Here is a 12,970-nt window from a genome sequence, read left to right as displayed (position 1 = left end):
GTCAAGGATTCACTTCTAATAATGTCAACAATTCTAAAACCACTGAATTGAAGCAATATTTGTGTACGGATGAATTAACCCAACACAAAAGATCTCACATACCATGATAAGGATCACTCCCGACGAATTTCACTCGAAATCCAATGGTGTTCTTGGCGAAACCTTGATCTTTCTCCCTTTTCCTTCTTCTCTTCTCTTTTCTCCAAGCCCTAAGCGTAAAGTTAAACCTTCTAATCTGACTAAAACTGGTTTTTACCCCAAATAAATTCCTAAAACGAAATAGGAAATAAATGGGTTAACAGACTAGTATACCCTTCCTTAAATTCGGATTGAACTTTCCTTACTTCAATAGCCAAAATTTCGAAACGTAGTATCTGCCTCATACGATATCGAAATCATTCAAACTCGGAGCCGTTGAAGAGATCTTTCCAAGGGCTTTCCAACCATATCAAGAACTACCCCTAACTCATCCTGAGCTACAAGTTATTACCGTTTGAAAATGAATATAACTCACTTCTTAAACTTAGAAGAATTTTCCAGATTTTTCCCTTTCTTTACAAGAGTGATTATTTTTAGTTTCTTATCTTATTCCTAGCAATTTCGAGTTACGGGATATTACATTAACCAACGGATACATGGAAACATAAGCTTTAAGCACATGTGTTCGTGCTATCACATAAACATAATGCATGTCAGGCTCTTAAGCGTAGTAATCTCATCAATAGATATTACAGAGAACATACCTAAAGAAGACGACAAATTCACATATAGAGAAGTAGAAACATCAACTGAAAATCCATAAAGTTGAACATAAGAAGTTTAAGACATCAAACATTCTTAGAGTTGCCAGTTCCATCATCATATAAAGAAAACCTTCGAGAAGGGGGAGAGGGAAGTTTAATCTGCTCAGGTACTTATCCCACACATCACGAGCACGAGTACTGTACTTAACCTTCTCCTCAGGACCCATCAGCTTCCATGCATCTGATGCTACCTTTGTGGCCTGAAAAGTGATGTGCTCTTACTAACATGCTTGTGTGTAACTAACTGGTGTACACCATGGCCTTTCTCATGCATAAAAATAAATTCTTACATCTTTCAGGCCTGAAGATTCAGGATGTGTAGTACAATGCTCTTTAATAAAGTCACGGCTGAAAATGTTATTCTTAGTGTAAGTAGAATAAGGTAGTCTAAAAGTAGTAGAAATTAGATAAACAAGTTACAACTATAAGGTATTTACTCTAATAAACATGTCAGTTGAAGTGCAAGTAGAACGAGGAGTGGCTACTTGCTTTTCTTCTTTTTCTACTAGGTTCAGGTTCACTAATCCTCTTTCCCATTGCAACTTCCACTCCACAAAGGCACCTTAAAATTAAAGAATGGAGAAAATGAGTTACCTATAATACCCATCCACCTTAAAAGAAAGAACTTTAAAACATGTATGCGACAACTCCACAAGGCCAACGATGTTACAAACAAGTCAAATCACGAAGATGATACCAAAGCACATAGAATCCGAAAAATATGAACACTTTTGAGTGTACAACGAATGAACATTTCACCACATTTAGAAAATGTGACTGAAAACATGTCTGCAGACCGGCTGCAGTAATATGCATACACTCCTAAAGGTTAGGCTTCTTCATACTGCTAATTCGTGAAAATTTAGCTACTCCCTAGTGTCAGTTTCATCACAGTGTCAATTTCCTTAATAAACAGTGGACTGTTTTGTGAATGATATGCTATTAAACCATGTAATGGAGTGAAATATGTACAAAACTGCTAGCAGAGCTGATACTTGCAATTTGGTATATAGTGTCCTTACTTAAAAAGTTATCATTTTTACATGGTAGATATCCTCAGTCTCTTCAGAAGCCCAGTAGTACTTTGACAAGTCAATAACTCAATGACAGAAACCTATACTATCATACTTTCACCAATGACTAGATTGTTCCATTTTCCTACATCATCTTTTAAATGAAATATAACTATCATGTGCTTTGTTCACTACAACTCCGCCTATGTGAGCTCACTCACATTGCCTGTCCCAAGCCCGGATAAAGCACTGTTACCGAGGGTTGACCAAAACTACCTCTCTATCCCATAAAAATAGGGGTAAAGTTGCACATCTTACACTCACCAGACCCCACTTGAAGAATTACACTAGGTTCTAAAAGTACCAATTGGTGCAGTAACATTTTTAACCAACTTCATTTTTCCTGGTACAAACAGTTTAGCAGTTGCCTACACACTTCGTCCCAATTCATGTATGCACCATTTGACTTGGGACAAAGCTTAAAGAACCAAATGTAAGACTTCTTGCTATTTTAAATTATAGAAAAGTGACATTTTATTTTTTAAACGGACTAAAAAGGAAATGCTCACATGCTGCAACGAAAAGTAGCTTTTTACTGCATTCTAAAGCTGAACAACTATTTCACACATAGAAACACACACAGAAGGGCGAATCGAGAAAATGGAAGAAAACCAAATGATCATGAAAGCTTTAATGAATAATAAGTGGATACTGCACTTCAAGAAAAAACAAAGGAATTGAAAATCGACTGTTAACCAACAAAATGAAGTAATATAATGTAAGGCAAAAAGAACGATGAAAAATCAAAGGAAATTGAGAATTGAAACCATTTGGCTTTGTCATTGAGATCAGGTGAAGAAGCCTCAACCTTGCAATACAATGTTCCTAAGAAGAAAAGAAAGGATAAAACAACTTGCAAAAAGATTATTTGTCCGCAGAAATTAGAAGCACAGTTTACGTCTTTTATTGGTTATCCTCCTGCATAATATGCCTGCAAAGATGCCCAAAATGAAAGTGCAGGAAGTCATTATGATGCGAACAGTGAGGGCAGGCGATAGCATGCTCATGATGAGATGGATGATATACTTAAAATGCAGTTAAATTCAAGGCATTCTGTAAAGAAGAAAGCATGTCATCATGTTCACAAAGCTAAAAGATTACTTGAATTCTTATAATATTCAGATAAGAGAAGGAAAGAACACAGATTGAGCTTTAATTTCAATAACAAAACTAAATTTTATAGTCAAAAATAATTTTTTAATATAAGTTCATAACATCATTATAATTCTAGTAATTCACTAAAAGGTACAAAAAAAGAACTTGAAAGAATAACACATTTAGCAGATTGGAAGAGGAGCACCATTCCAGCTCTTGAGACACTCCAACAATGGATCAATAATCTGTCCATTACACATTGCTGTAAACACTTTATCAATCTCCTCACCGGGTGATCGAACTTTTTCACCCGTCAACAATTCTGTTCCAAGTTCTTCTCTCACCAACCTGTACAATGGATATGATCTGCATTCTGTGATCCTGTTACGAATTAAAGGGTTGCCACTTTCAACAACAGCTCTTACACTCTCAACTTCTTTAGGCAACACAGCGATTAATTCGTCCTCGAAAGCTCCAATCTTTTGGAAGATTGAGCTGTTGACATTCTTCTCACTTTCACCATTCTTCATTGCTTGATCAACAAGGACTTGTCTCAGCTTCTGCATCAAAGGATAGTTGGAGCTGCAGGGATCATCAACATAGGCAAACAAGTATTCTCTATCCACGACTCGAAGCAATTCTTTTTCGCTGAATCTTGCTGGATGAAGTTCACCATTAGCACCCATTGTCAAAGTTCTCTTAGCTACTTGGCTAACTGTGTTCTTGACAACACTCTTCAAGTTTTCCTCCAAATGTCGTAAGTCAATAGCTTGGCAAAGAGCCACGAGATAGGTTGATGACATTATCTTCAAGATATCAACAGCCTCAGCTGTTTTCCTGGCTGAAATTAAGCCCAAGGAACTCACATCTTGGTTGTGTTGCTCAGCACTTTAGACATGGTTAGTCACTGGATTTGCCAAGAATTGAAGTTCCGAGCAGTAAGAAGCCATCGCGATTTCAGCGCCCTTGAAACCATAGTCCAAGCTTGGATTCCTTCCTGCTGTCAGATTAGATGACAACCCGTTGTTGTAATAGTCGTTGACAAGCTCTGAGAATTGGGCAAACATCAATTTACCAATTGATGCAAGGGCCAATCATGTATTATCCATGGAGACACCAATAGGGGTTCCTTGGAAGTTGCCACCATGTAAGGCCTTGTTTCTTGAAACATCGATCAATGGATTGTCGTTCACTGAGTTAATCTCCCTCTCGATCATCTTAGTTGCAGCACGAATGACTTCAATCTGAGGTCCAAGCCATTGTGGAGATGTTCGGAGAGCATAACGATCTTGCTTTGGTTTTTGAAGAGGATCCATTTCATGGAGCTTCTGAGCTACCTTCACATAAGAGCTTCCATCCAAAATGTGTTCCATAATAGCAGCAGCCTCAATCTGACCAGGGTGATGCTTCAACTTGTGTGTCAAATAGTCAGTGAATTCGGGCTTTCCGTTCATCACTTCAGCAAAAATCGCTGATAAAACTTCAGACATAACAGCAAGGATATTGGACTCAAACAGGACTATTGATGCCATAGCAGAACCAACTGCTGTGCCATTCACAAGTGCAAGTCCTTCCTTAGGCTGCAACTCGAAAAATCCACCACTAATACCAGCCACGCAGAAAGCTTCCTCAGCATTAAGTTTCTCACCATTGGGTCCAACAGCCTTGGAATTAGGTCTGCCAGTGAGCAAACCAGCAATATAGGACAAAGGGACGAGATCACCCGAGGCAGTGATCGTGCCACGGAGAGGCAAACACGGGGTGATGTTGCTATTGATCAACTTAGTGATTGCTTCCAAGATCTCAAATCTAATGCCAGAGTAGCCTTGAAGCAGAGTGTTGATCCTAACAAGCATAGCTGCCCTTATTGCTGAATGTGGCAATGTGTGAGATGATTCTATTCCATTACCAAAAACTCCAGCATTCAAGAACCTACAAAAAAATATCATAATTCATTAAGATCACATTTTAACTGAATTCATCCGAATCCCCTTCGCGTAAAAACAAAAAACAAAACTTTATCAATGGAGCACTTAAGTAGTCGATAAGCTATGTATAACAAAAAATATTAAATTCTTTACATTGTTAGTATATATAACAAAAAAATATTAAATTCTTTACATTGTTAGTATATATAACAAAAAAATATTAAATTCTTTACATTGTTAGTATATATAACGAAAAAAAATAGTTTGTTTACCTAATAAGTTCTTTTTGAAGAGCACCACCATTTTTTGTTCTTCTATGAGATGTTGCTCCAAATCCAGTAGTAACACCATAACTATCTGTACCTTTACTCATACTATCCATAACCCAATCACTACTAGCTTTCACACCAGCCCTTGCACTTTCAGAAAGTTCCACTTTAACCCCATTACTTTTGTCATCAACATTTGCAATGGATGCAACTTGTGCAACTGACAAAGTTTCACCCCCAAGTTTCACAATTGGCTTTCTAAATTCATCCACCATCTTTTTCACTTCATCCAAATGGCTGCCTCTTAAAGAATCAGCAGCCATTTCCCAATTCAATGGATCATTGATTGATTTCTTGCACAAATCCATAGCTACTTCTCCATTAATATGTCCATTTTGTGCAATTGATGGTGCCATTGGATCAAGTAAATTGTTAGATTTGTAATGAAGAAATTTTAGTGAAGAGAAAATGGTTAGAGTTTATTTGTATGTATATAAAAAATGTTGTGAACTTATAAAACCTTTTGTTTTGGTTGTGGTATATATATGTATCTATCATGTGGTGAGTATATATAGAGGAACAAATGATGGTTGGTAAACAAAATATGTGAGAGGGGGTTGCTAGGAAAAAACCAGTAAATGGTGAAATATGTGAGAGGGGGTTGCTAGGAAAAAACTAGTAAATTGTGGTCGTTGAAGATTAATAGTAGGTACTCCATTTTTACTTGTTATTATTTGACTTGATACAATTATTAAAATAATAATAAGTGACATAGGTATTAATTGATGTCCACTATTAGATCTTATAGGATGATCTAGAGAATAATATTTAATATTAATGGGTAAAACATGGAAAAAATTACTCTCTCCGTTTCAAAAAGAATGAGTTTATTTCTTTTTTAGTCTGTTTAAAAAAGAATGACATTGACCCCTTTCTTTTTTTGGAAACACTTTAATTTTTCATGTGACATGTTTAAGACCACAAGATTAAAGGACATTTTGGTACATTTGACATAACTTTAATTTAGAATCACAAGATTAACAAGTCTTCTTTCTTTTATTAAACTCCGTTTCAAGTCAAACTAGGTATTTTTTTTAAAACGAAGGGAGTATTATATTTTCTTAATTTATTAAAAATAACAAGTAAAAGTAATAATATATTTTAGAAATAATTGATCAGTAAAAGTGAATGGGGGAGGATTATGTATAATCAATTTTATTATAAGTTATGAACGAATATATATTTATTGAACTTTTGAATTTATTTGAAATAAGATTTTATTTATATTGGTCAATACACGGTATGAGTCAAACTTAACAACTAAATATATAGTACCAACCAAGTGATTTCCATCTTCTTGTTTTTTTCTATTTAAAAAATTGATTTTTAATGACTTTTTAAACATGGTATTGTGAAGGTTGATGGAAATGATGGCTTTGAATAGGAAAGACACTAGCAGAAAATAAAGTGAGAAAATAGAAGAAAGTTTCTTTGTGAACCAAGTGGGTGCATTTTTGTTAGGTTTTGTTCAATATATATCAATCAATTAATTTAAAATATGTTTCAAATTGCATTCATACAAGAGTATTTTAATATGTGAAGTGTAAATGTGACAATTAATATTAATAAATGTATCATATGTCACGTTATGTATTATGTCAATTGGAGTGCATTATATATGTGTAGAATATGATCATTAGTTGTTATTTGTTAATAACTTTTGTAATATATTTAATTAATAAGTAATTTCTGAACAAAAAACTTTAATGATACCATATATAAGCAGATCACTAATCCATCACCCGAAGAATATGAATGTAGAACCAGATTATTAGATTACAACTAAAAGCAATATCATTGGTTGCAAAAAGCAAATGTCTCACAACTTTATGTCATGTTTAAGCGTTTTGACACATTCATGAGGATTTCAAAAGCATTAAGCAATAAAAGGAATTTAATTAAATTACCCTCATCTTCTTAAATGAGGATTAAGAAGTAACTAGATATAAAGTAGTAAGGGCAATTTGCACAAGAAAACATCATAAAGTGAATGATATGCATCAACTTGGGACATATATAAATGTAAATATGATAAATATAGATTTTCTAGACGACTTTTCCAAATATGTCTATGATAGTTAAGTTGATGAGAGATAGCGTATATCTAATTGAATAGTTGAGGACAAACATGCTTGATCTGTTAACTATCGTAATTAAAAATTCATCTCATGGACATTAATATTGTATTTCCCCACAACCTTCTCTTCTAATTTTGGTCAATCTTTTAGGAGGTGAAATGTTAAAAAAAAATTAAATGTTTATTTTTATTTTTTTAAATGAGGTGTTTATATAAACTTTTTGGGAGAAAATAAGTTTTTTTTTAAAGTAATACAAGTTATTTATCAAAAGCTAAAAAGTAGCGTTTGCTCAAATATACTTTTTTGAGAAAGCATCTCCGAGAAAAAAGAAATATACTTAAAAAAGCACTTTTAAAAATTTGATCAAACACTAATTGTTGCTCATAAGGATTTTTAAAATTTAAAAGTCAAACACAAACTGCTTTTTACAAAACTATTTTTTGCAAAACAATATTATGCTCTGAAAAGATGTTCAATACGTTCATACGAAAGCCATTGTAATGTATATTTAACCCGCTAATATTTTGGTCTTTGATAATGCTAAACATGGTGGAATATATAAAATCTCCTTATTGGAGTATTTCTTTTTGGGGGTGAAACATCATCTTATATGTAATTATTATGATATTATATATTACTCGATTACACTATTTTTTTATGAATGGATAAACATATTAAAGTAGATTGATACTATACTCAAGATGAGGTACTCTGACAAAAAGTATATCTCATAGTCATGTACAAATAAAAGTGGGAAAACATTACTATTAAAAATTCATCCCAAGGACAAATATCATTAAAAAATAAGCATTTTTGTGAAGTAGCAGAAGCTAAAAAAAAATATCTTCTGTTACACAAAAGTACGCTTTTGAAAAACATAGTTGAGGAAAATAAATTTCAAAGCACAAGTTGATTCCAATAAAAAATATTTTGTTCGGAATGCGCTTCCGAAATAAGCTAATTTTAGAAATTTGACAAAATATGCAATTAGTATACCCTAGCATGACAATATCAAACATTATATGAAAAATCATTTTAAAATAAGGAACAAAGTAATTTCAACAGCATAAATTCAAAATCCCCAAATATAGCAGCACCAATATCAAACATAATATATAAAAAATCCTTTTAAAATAAGGAAGAAAGTAAATTCAACAGCAAACATTCATATCCCCAAATAAAGCAAGCACCAATCCAATGACTATTGTCTATTGGCATGAAATCTCTAAAGAAGTTATCAAGGCAATGTTACATCAACATGTGCAACCATTGCAGACTCATTCCTTCTCTTCTATGAGAACATCCAACTTCAGCCGAGCACTGGAATTAACGACATCTTTTGGGACCACAAGGAATTTCTTCATAGGACTATCTTCTGACCAGTTTGGCACACTCTCTGCAACGGATTCTAGTTTAAAAGAACTTTCCCCATCTGTTACTACAAGCTTGTATGAGAACCTTCTCTTCTGCCTAGCTTGTCCAACACAGATGATGTTTATAGAACTCCCAACACGGTCACTAGCATGGTTGACGATAAAAAGTATACCTTCTGTCCTCATTTGAAGAATTATGTACCTTTGGTCTTTTTCTATATAAATTGGATGGACAGCATTGAAAGAAATGTGCTCTGCGGAAGAAGCATGTTTCTCGCAAAAATGTGCATATACCTTTGCTGAAGTACCTATAAAGTCACAGCCATGGGAAGGACAAAAACAAGGCACATAGATGCATGCATTTTCATGGTCAGTTTTCTTACTAAGATTCAGAATCTCCTTACAACCATACCTATTGTTCACGCATGACACTTTCAGAGATTCTAGAACATTCTCCATAGCTCGACAACGGTTATATCCAATTGGCAAACAGCATGATGGACACTTATTAGCAATCTTGATGCAGCAAGGGGCACATGCTATGTGCCCATTCCCACACTATATTTTTGACCAAAAGAAAAATGGATGTCAGAAAATATATTCATTGCAAGTAGTTAGAATGTTTGCAGATGATAGCTTACTCTAATCTGCATGCTTATAAATTTTCAAGGTTTCTCGAAGTACACAACTTAAGAAGTTGAGGAAAATAAAAATGTGATACATGGAAAGCGTAAACAAATTGTACTTAAAATTCACTATTTAGCTCTTTGTATTAGCATTTGCCATAAACCTAGAGTCATGGCTTTAATTTCTTGCTTGGTCCAAAAGACTCAATAATTTCATTTAAAACACGCTCATGCATTAAAATGTTATATTTTGTTGCAATAACAACAAATTGATTACCAATAGCTATATTCTGCCTTAGAGTAAAACCAAAGTGGCTATTCTGCAACTCTTAGATGAAAAAGGACATAAATTAACCACCCTGGCAAGGAGAAGGACGTAGAACTTAGTATCTGAACATCAATTGTGTATGTCTTTAAATGCAGTAACAAGATTAAATCTTAAGTTATTGTGAGCTAAAACCAAGAGCTCTAAAAAGAGGCTAGGTACATAACTTCTATCACGATAGATCTCCAACAAATGAATAGTATACAGTTAATAACTTCTATCACGATAGATCTCTAACAAAAAATAAAATACAGTTAATAACTTCTATCACGATTGTTCTCAAAAAACGGAATAGTATACGGTTAATAACTTCTATCAGATAGATCTCCAAGAAGGAACAACAAACATTTAATAACTTCTATCACTGCTAATACCCTAATCTTTTGTGGGCAGAGACTCTTCAAGCTATATCTCAATCTAACTTTGAAGTTGTTTGAAGCTGTCTCTGGATTACATATTAACATGATGAAGAACCAGATCTACCATATCAACGAAGTCGACTTTGAATACCCTGGCACGGAATTCTGGGGTATGGCACATGCTCTTTCCACTCTACTTAATTTGGTCTCCCTTTGGATGCAAAATACAAAGAACCTGAAATATGGAATGGGGTAGTGGAAAAGATGAAGAAGACGCTGGCAAACTGGAACATGCAATATCTATTTATGGGAGGAAGGATAACCCCATCAATCGTGTACTGGACAGCGTACCTACCTACGTCCCTCATCCCAGTGTCATATGAGGTGAAAGAGCAACTAGTTGGTCTGACAGGGGCTTCCTATGGGAAGGAAACCGTGAAGAGCATTAATTCCACCTTGTGAAGTGGGATAAAGTCTTATTGTCAAAGGAACAGGGAAATTTGGGCATTAGCGATCTTTAGAAACACAACAATAACATTATGGGAAGAAACTATCTCACCAGATATTTTGCAAGAAAAAGCCTAATTACAATGTAACTTAAGCCCAGATTAAATCGGGATGCGAAAAGAAGAAACCCATTTACAGTGACACCCATTTGTAATCTCTAGTCAGAATGAGATTAACTTGATTGAACCTGGTAGCCATCTCCCCACTTTAAGTGTCTTATTATTCTCCATCATAACCCAGTGCTTCCTCTAACTTGAATATTACGCCATCAAGACTATGACTTCACCAGTAAAACAAAGACCTATATTAGCCAGTTATTCTCCAATTTGAATGAAATGTTATAACTTCAAAATTAGAACCACATGAGATGGGATAAGCACAGTCATTCCACTGTCAGCAATTCTCCCAACTAAACTCTTTAACAGATCCACATTTCCTATGCTTTTCCAATGCAATACTGAATGCTAAGTAATCATATTTCTATTATCTGACATGTCTGCTCTACTTCTATATTTTATTTTTTAAAACCGCCTCTACCAGGCACGGCTAAAGTCTGCATAAACTCTATCCTCCCAAACCCCACTGTTGGATTAACAAAAACTGTAACTTTTACACCCTAAGAGCAATAAAGTATATTGGTCAGATTGTAAATGTCAATACAAATTCCCTTCTATTCAAGACCATGTCTTTCAAAAACCTCTAAAGGCAAATCAAGAATTCTCCAAACACAATTAATTCCAACACAGATAAATTCTTATACTCCTAATAGCAATGAAAAGGGTAAAAAGAAGAAACCTGAAAGACAGGAACACAGAGATGTTCAAAGCAGATCGGGCAATCCAACACATCCGGATCCAATAACGTCACAGAAATTGACCTGTTTATGATTGAATCCTCAAAATTCTGATACATGCTCTCACCAGAAATAGACCTGTTCTCTCTTAAAACCTCGGATTCACGAACTGGCACCCTCCGATCACCGCTCGATCGGAAATTTCTCTCAGATTCCGATCCCCAATCCTCCTCCTCTGCCTCTTCCTCTACTTTTTCCTGAACAACCCTTTCCCTTTCTCTTTCTTCTACTTCTTCTTGTTGACGGATTACGACGCCGCGAGAGAAAGTTCTGGCGGTAGTCCTCCGTCTCTTGCATACAGATGTGCTGGAGTTACAGGGTCCTCCTTCATCATTATCATGTTCATCTCTTCCAACTGAAAATCTCGCCATTTCTTCTTCTTCTTCGCTGCTAGATGAATGGTTCACTCTTATCATGGTCAAAATTCGGTTTTTGTAAATATTATTTTAATATCTTATTATATTATTATTATTATCATATATTTATACTATTTCTTTAAAACTACCTATGGGAAAATATTTATGTTTTTTGCAAAATTTGGTTACAAAATCAAATGTGGTCAAATACTTAAGATTTGAATTTAATGTTTTCTTGAAAATGTGTTTGACTATGAGGTAATAGTTTTATTTAATTTATAATTAAGTTGTATAGATTTTATTTTTTTTAGTTAAGAAAATGAGTAATTAGATTACGAAGAAATTTAATTAATGATTAACTTTATTTGAATATGTATTTTTTATGTCACATTAGTACATTGAACTTGGGCGGTCTTTGATTAAGAGTGTATGAATTGACTTGTTTTAAGTGTTTTTAACTAAAAAATTTGTAAGCACTTTTGAAGTATTTAGGTAAATTAAAAGTGTTTATACATTACTCTCTCCGTTTAAAAAAGAATGGTCTAGTTTGACTTGGACGGAGTTTAAGAAAAGAAAGAAAATTTTTTGATCTTGTGGCTCTAAATTAAATTTATGACGAATAAACCAAAATGCTCTTTAATTTTGTGGTATTAAATATGTCACGTGGAAAGTTAAAGTTAAAGTTTTTCCAAAAATTAAAAAGGGGTCATTCTTTTTGAAATAGACTAAAAAAAATGAGATCATTCTTTTTTAAATGGAGAGAGTATTGTTTTGCTCCATGAATTATGAAAATGAGTAATTGGACAACGAATTATGGTTTACTAAGAAATTTATTAAATGATTATGTCACGTTAATACATTAAACTTGGACGGTGTTTGATTAAGAGTGTGTTTGAATTAACTTGTTTTAAATGCTTTTAACTAAAAAATTTGTGAGCAATTTTGAAGTATTTAGGTAAATTAAAGTGTGTTTACAGATTATTCTTTTGCTTCATAAATTAAGAAAATGAGTAATTAGATTACCAATTATGGTTTACTAATCACTTTATTTAATGATTAACTTTATGTGAATATATTTGTTTGTCATAAGGACGGTGTTTGATTAAGAGTGTTTTGGATTGACTTGTTTTAAGTGTTTTCAAGTGAAAACAATTTTTAAGCAGTTTTGAAGTGTTAGGTAAATTTTAGAAGAATCGATAGATTTTTATTCTTCATGAATTAAGAAAATGAGTAATTAGATTACCAATTATAATTTATCAAGAATT

General features: G+C 33.7%; 3 protein-coding genes across 3 annotated transcripts; all 3 read right to left on the bottom strand.

Moving 5' to 3' along the window:
• Positions 1 to 3,027: 3,027 nt before the first annotated feature.
• Positions 3,028 to 3,774, bottom strand: LOC138347808 (phenylalanine ammonia-lyase-like). Its single transcript, XM_069296294.1, has one exon. The coding sequence runs from the start codon at positions 3,772 to 3,774 to the stop codon at positions 3,154 to 3,156; it is 621 nt and encodes a 206-aa protein (XP_069152395.1). The 3' UTR covers positions 3,028 to 3,153.
• On the bottom strand, positions 3,028 to 5,709 carry LOC138347807 (phenylalanine ammonia-lyase-like). Its single transcript, XM_069296293.1, has 2 exons — positions 5,172 to 5,709; positions 3,028 to 4,903 (listed from the first exon to the last, which is right to left on the bottom strand). Exons 1-2 carry the CDS (start codon positions 5,582 to 5,584, stop codon positions 4,066 to 4,068), a joined length of 1,251 nt encoding a protein of 416 aa, XP_069152394.1. The 5' UTR covers positions 5,585 to 5,709; the 3' UTR covers positions 3,028 to 4,065.
• A 2,699-nt stretch (positions 5,710 to 8,408) lies between these two features.
• LOC138347806 (putative E3 ubiquitin-protein ligase SINA-like 6) lies at positions 8,409 to 11,786 on the bottom strand. Its single transcript, XM_069296292.1, has 2 exons — positions 11,292 to 11,786; positions 8,409 to 9,237 (listed from the first exon to the last, which is right to left on the bottom strand). Exons 1-2 carry the CDS (start codon positions 11,763 to 11,765, stop codon positions 8,584 to 8,586), a joined length of 1,128 nt encoding a protein of 375 aa, XP_069152393.1. The 5' UTR covers positions 11,766 to 11,786; the 3' UTR covers positions 8,409 to 8,583.
• Positions 11,787 to 12,970: the final 1,184 nt, after the last annotated feature.

This window comes from Solanum lycopersicum, chromosome 3, assembly GCF_036512215.1.
Source record: "Solanum lycopersicum chromosome 3, SLM_r2.1".
In the NCBI taxonomy this organism is placed as follows: domain Eukaryota; kingdom Viridiplantae; phylum Streptophyta; class Magnoliopsida; order Solanales; family Solanaceae; genus Solanum; species Solanum lycopersicum.
The sequence above is the reverse complement of the archived record's forward strand: the minus strand, read 5'-3'. Positions and strand labels throughout refer to the sequence as shown.

Coding starts and splice junctions, on each gene's coding strand:
- LOC138347808 (XM_069296294.1), bottom strand. CDS start 3,774: ATGTCATCAACCTATCTCGTGGCTCTTTGCCAAGCTATTGACTTACGA.
- LOC138347807 (XM_069296293.1), bottom strand. CDS start 5,584: ATGGCACCATCAATTGCACAAAATGGACATATTAATGGAGAAGTAGCT. Junction 4,904..5,171: donor CTTCAAAAAGAACTTATTAG/GTAAACAAACTA, acceptor ATTTTTTTGTAG/GTTCTTGAATGCTGGAGTTT.
- LOC138347806 (XM_069296292.1), bottom strand. CDS start 11,765: ATGATAAGAGTGAACCATTCATCTAGCAGCGAAGAAGAAGAAGAAATG. Junction 9,238..11,291: donor TCTGTGTTCCTGTCTTTCAG/GTTTCTTCTTTT, acceptor TCAAAAATATAG/TGTGGGAATGGGCACATAGC.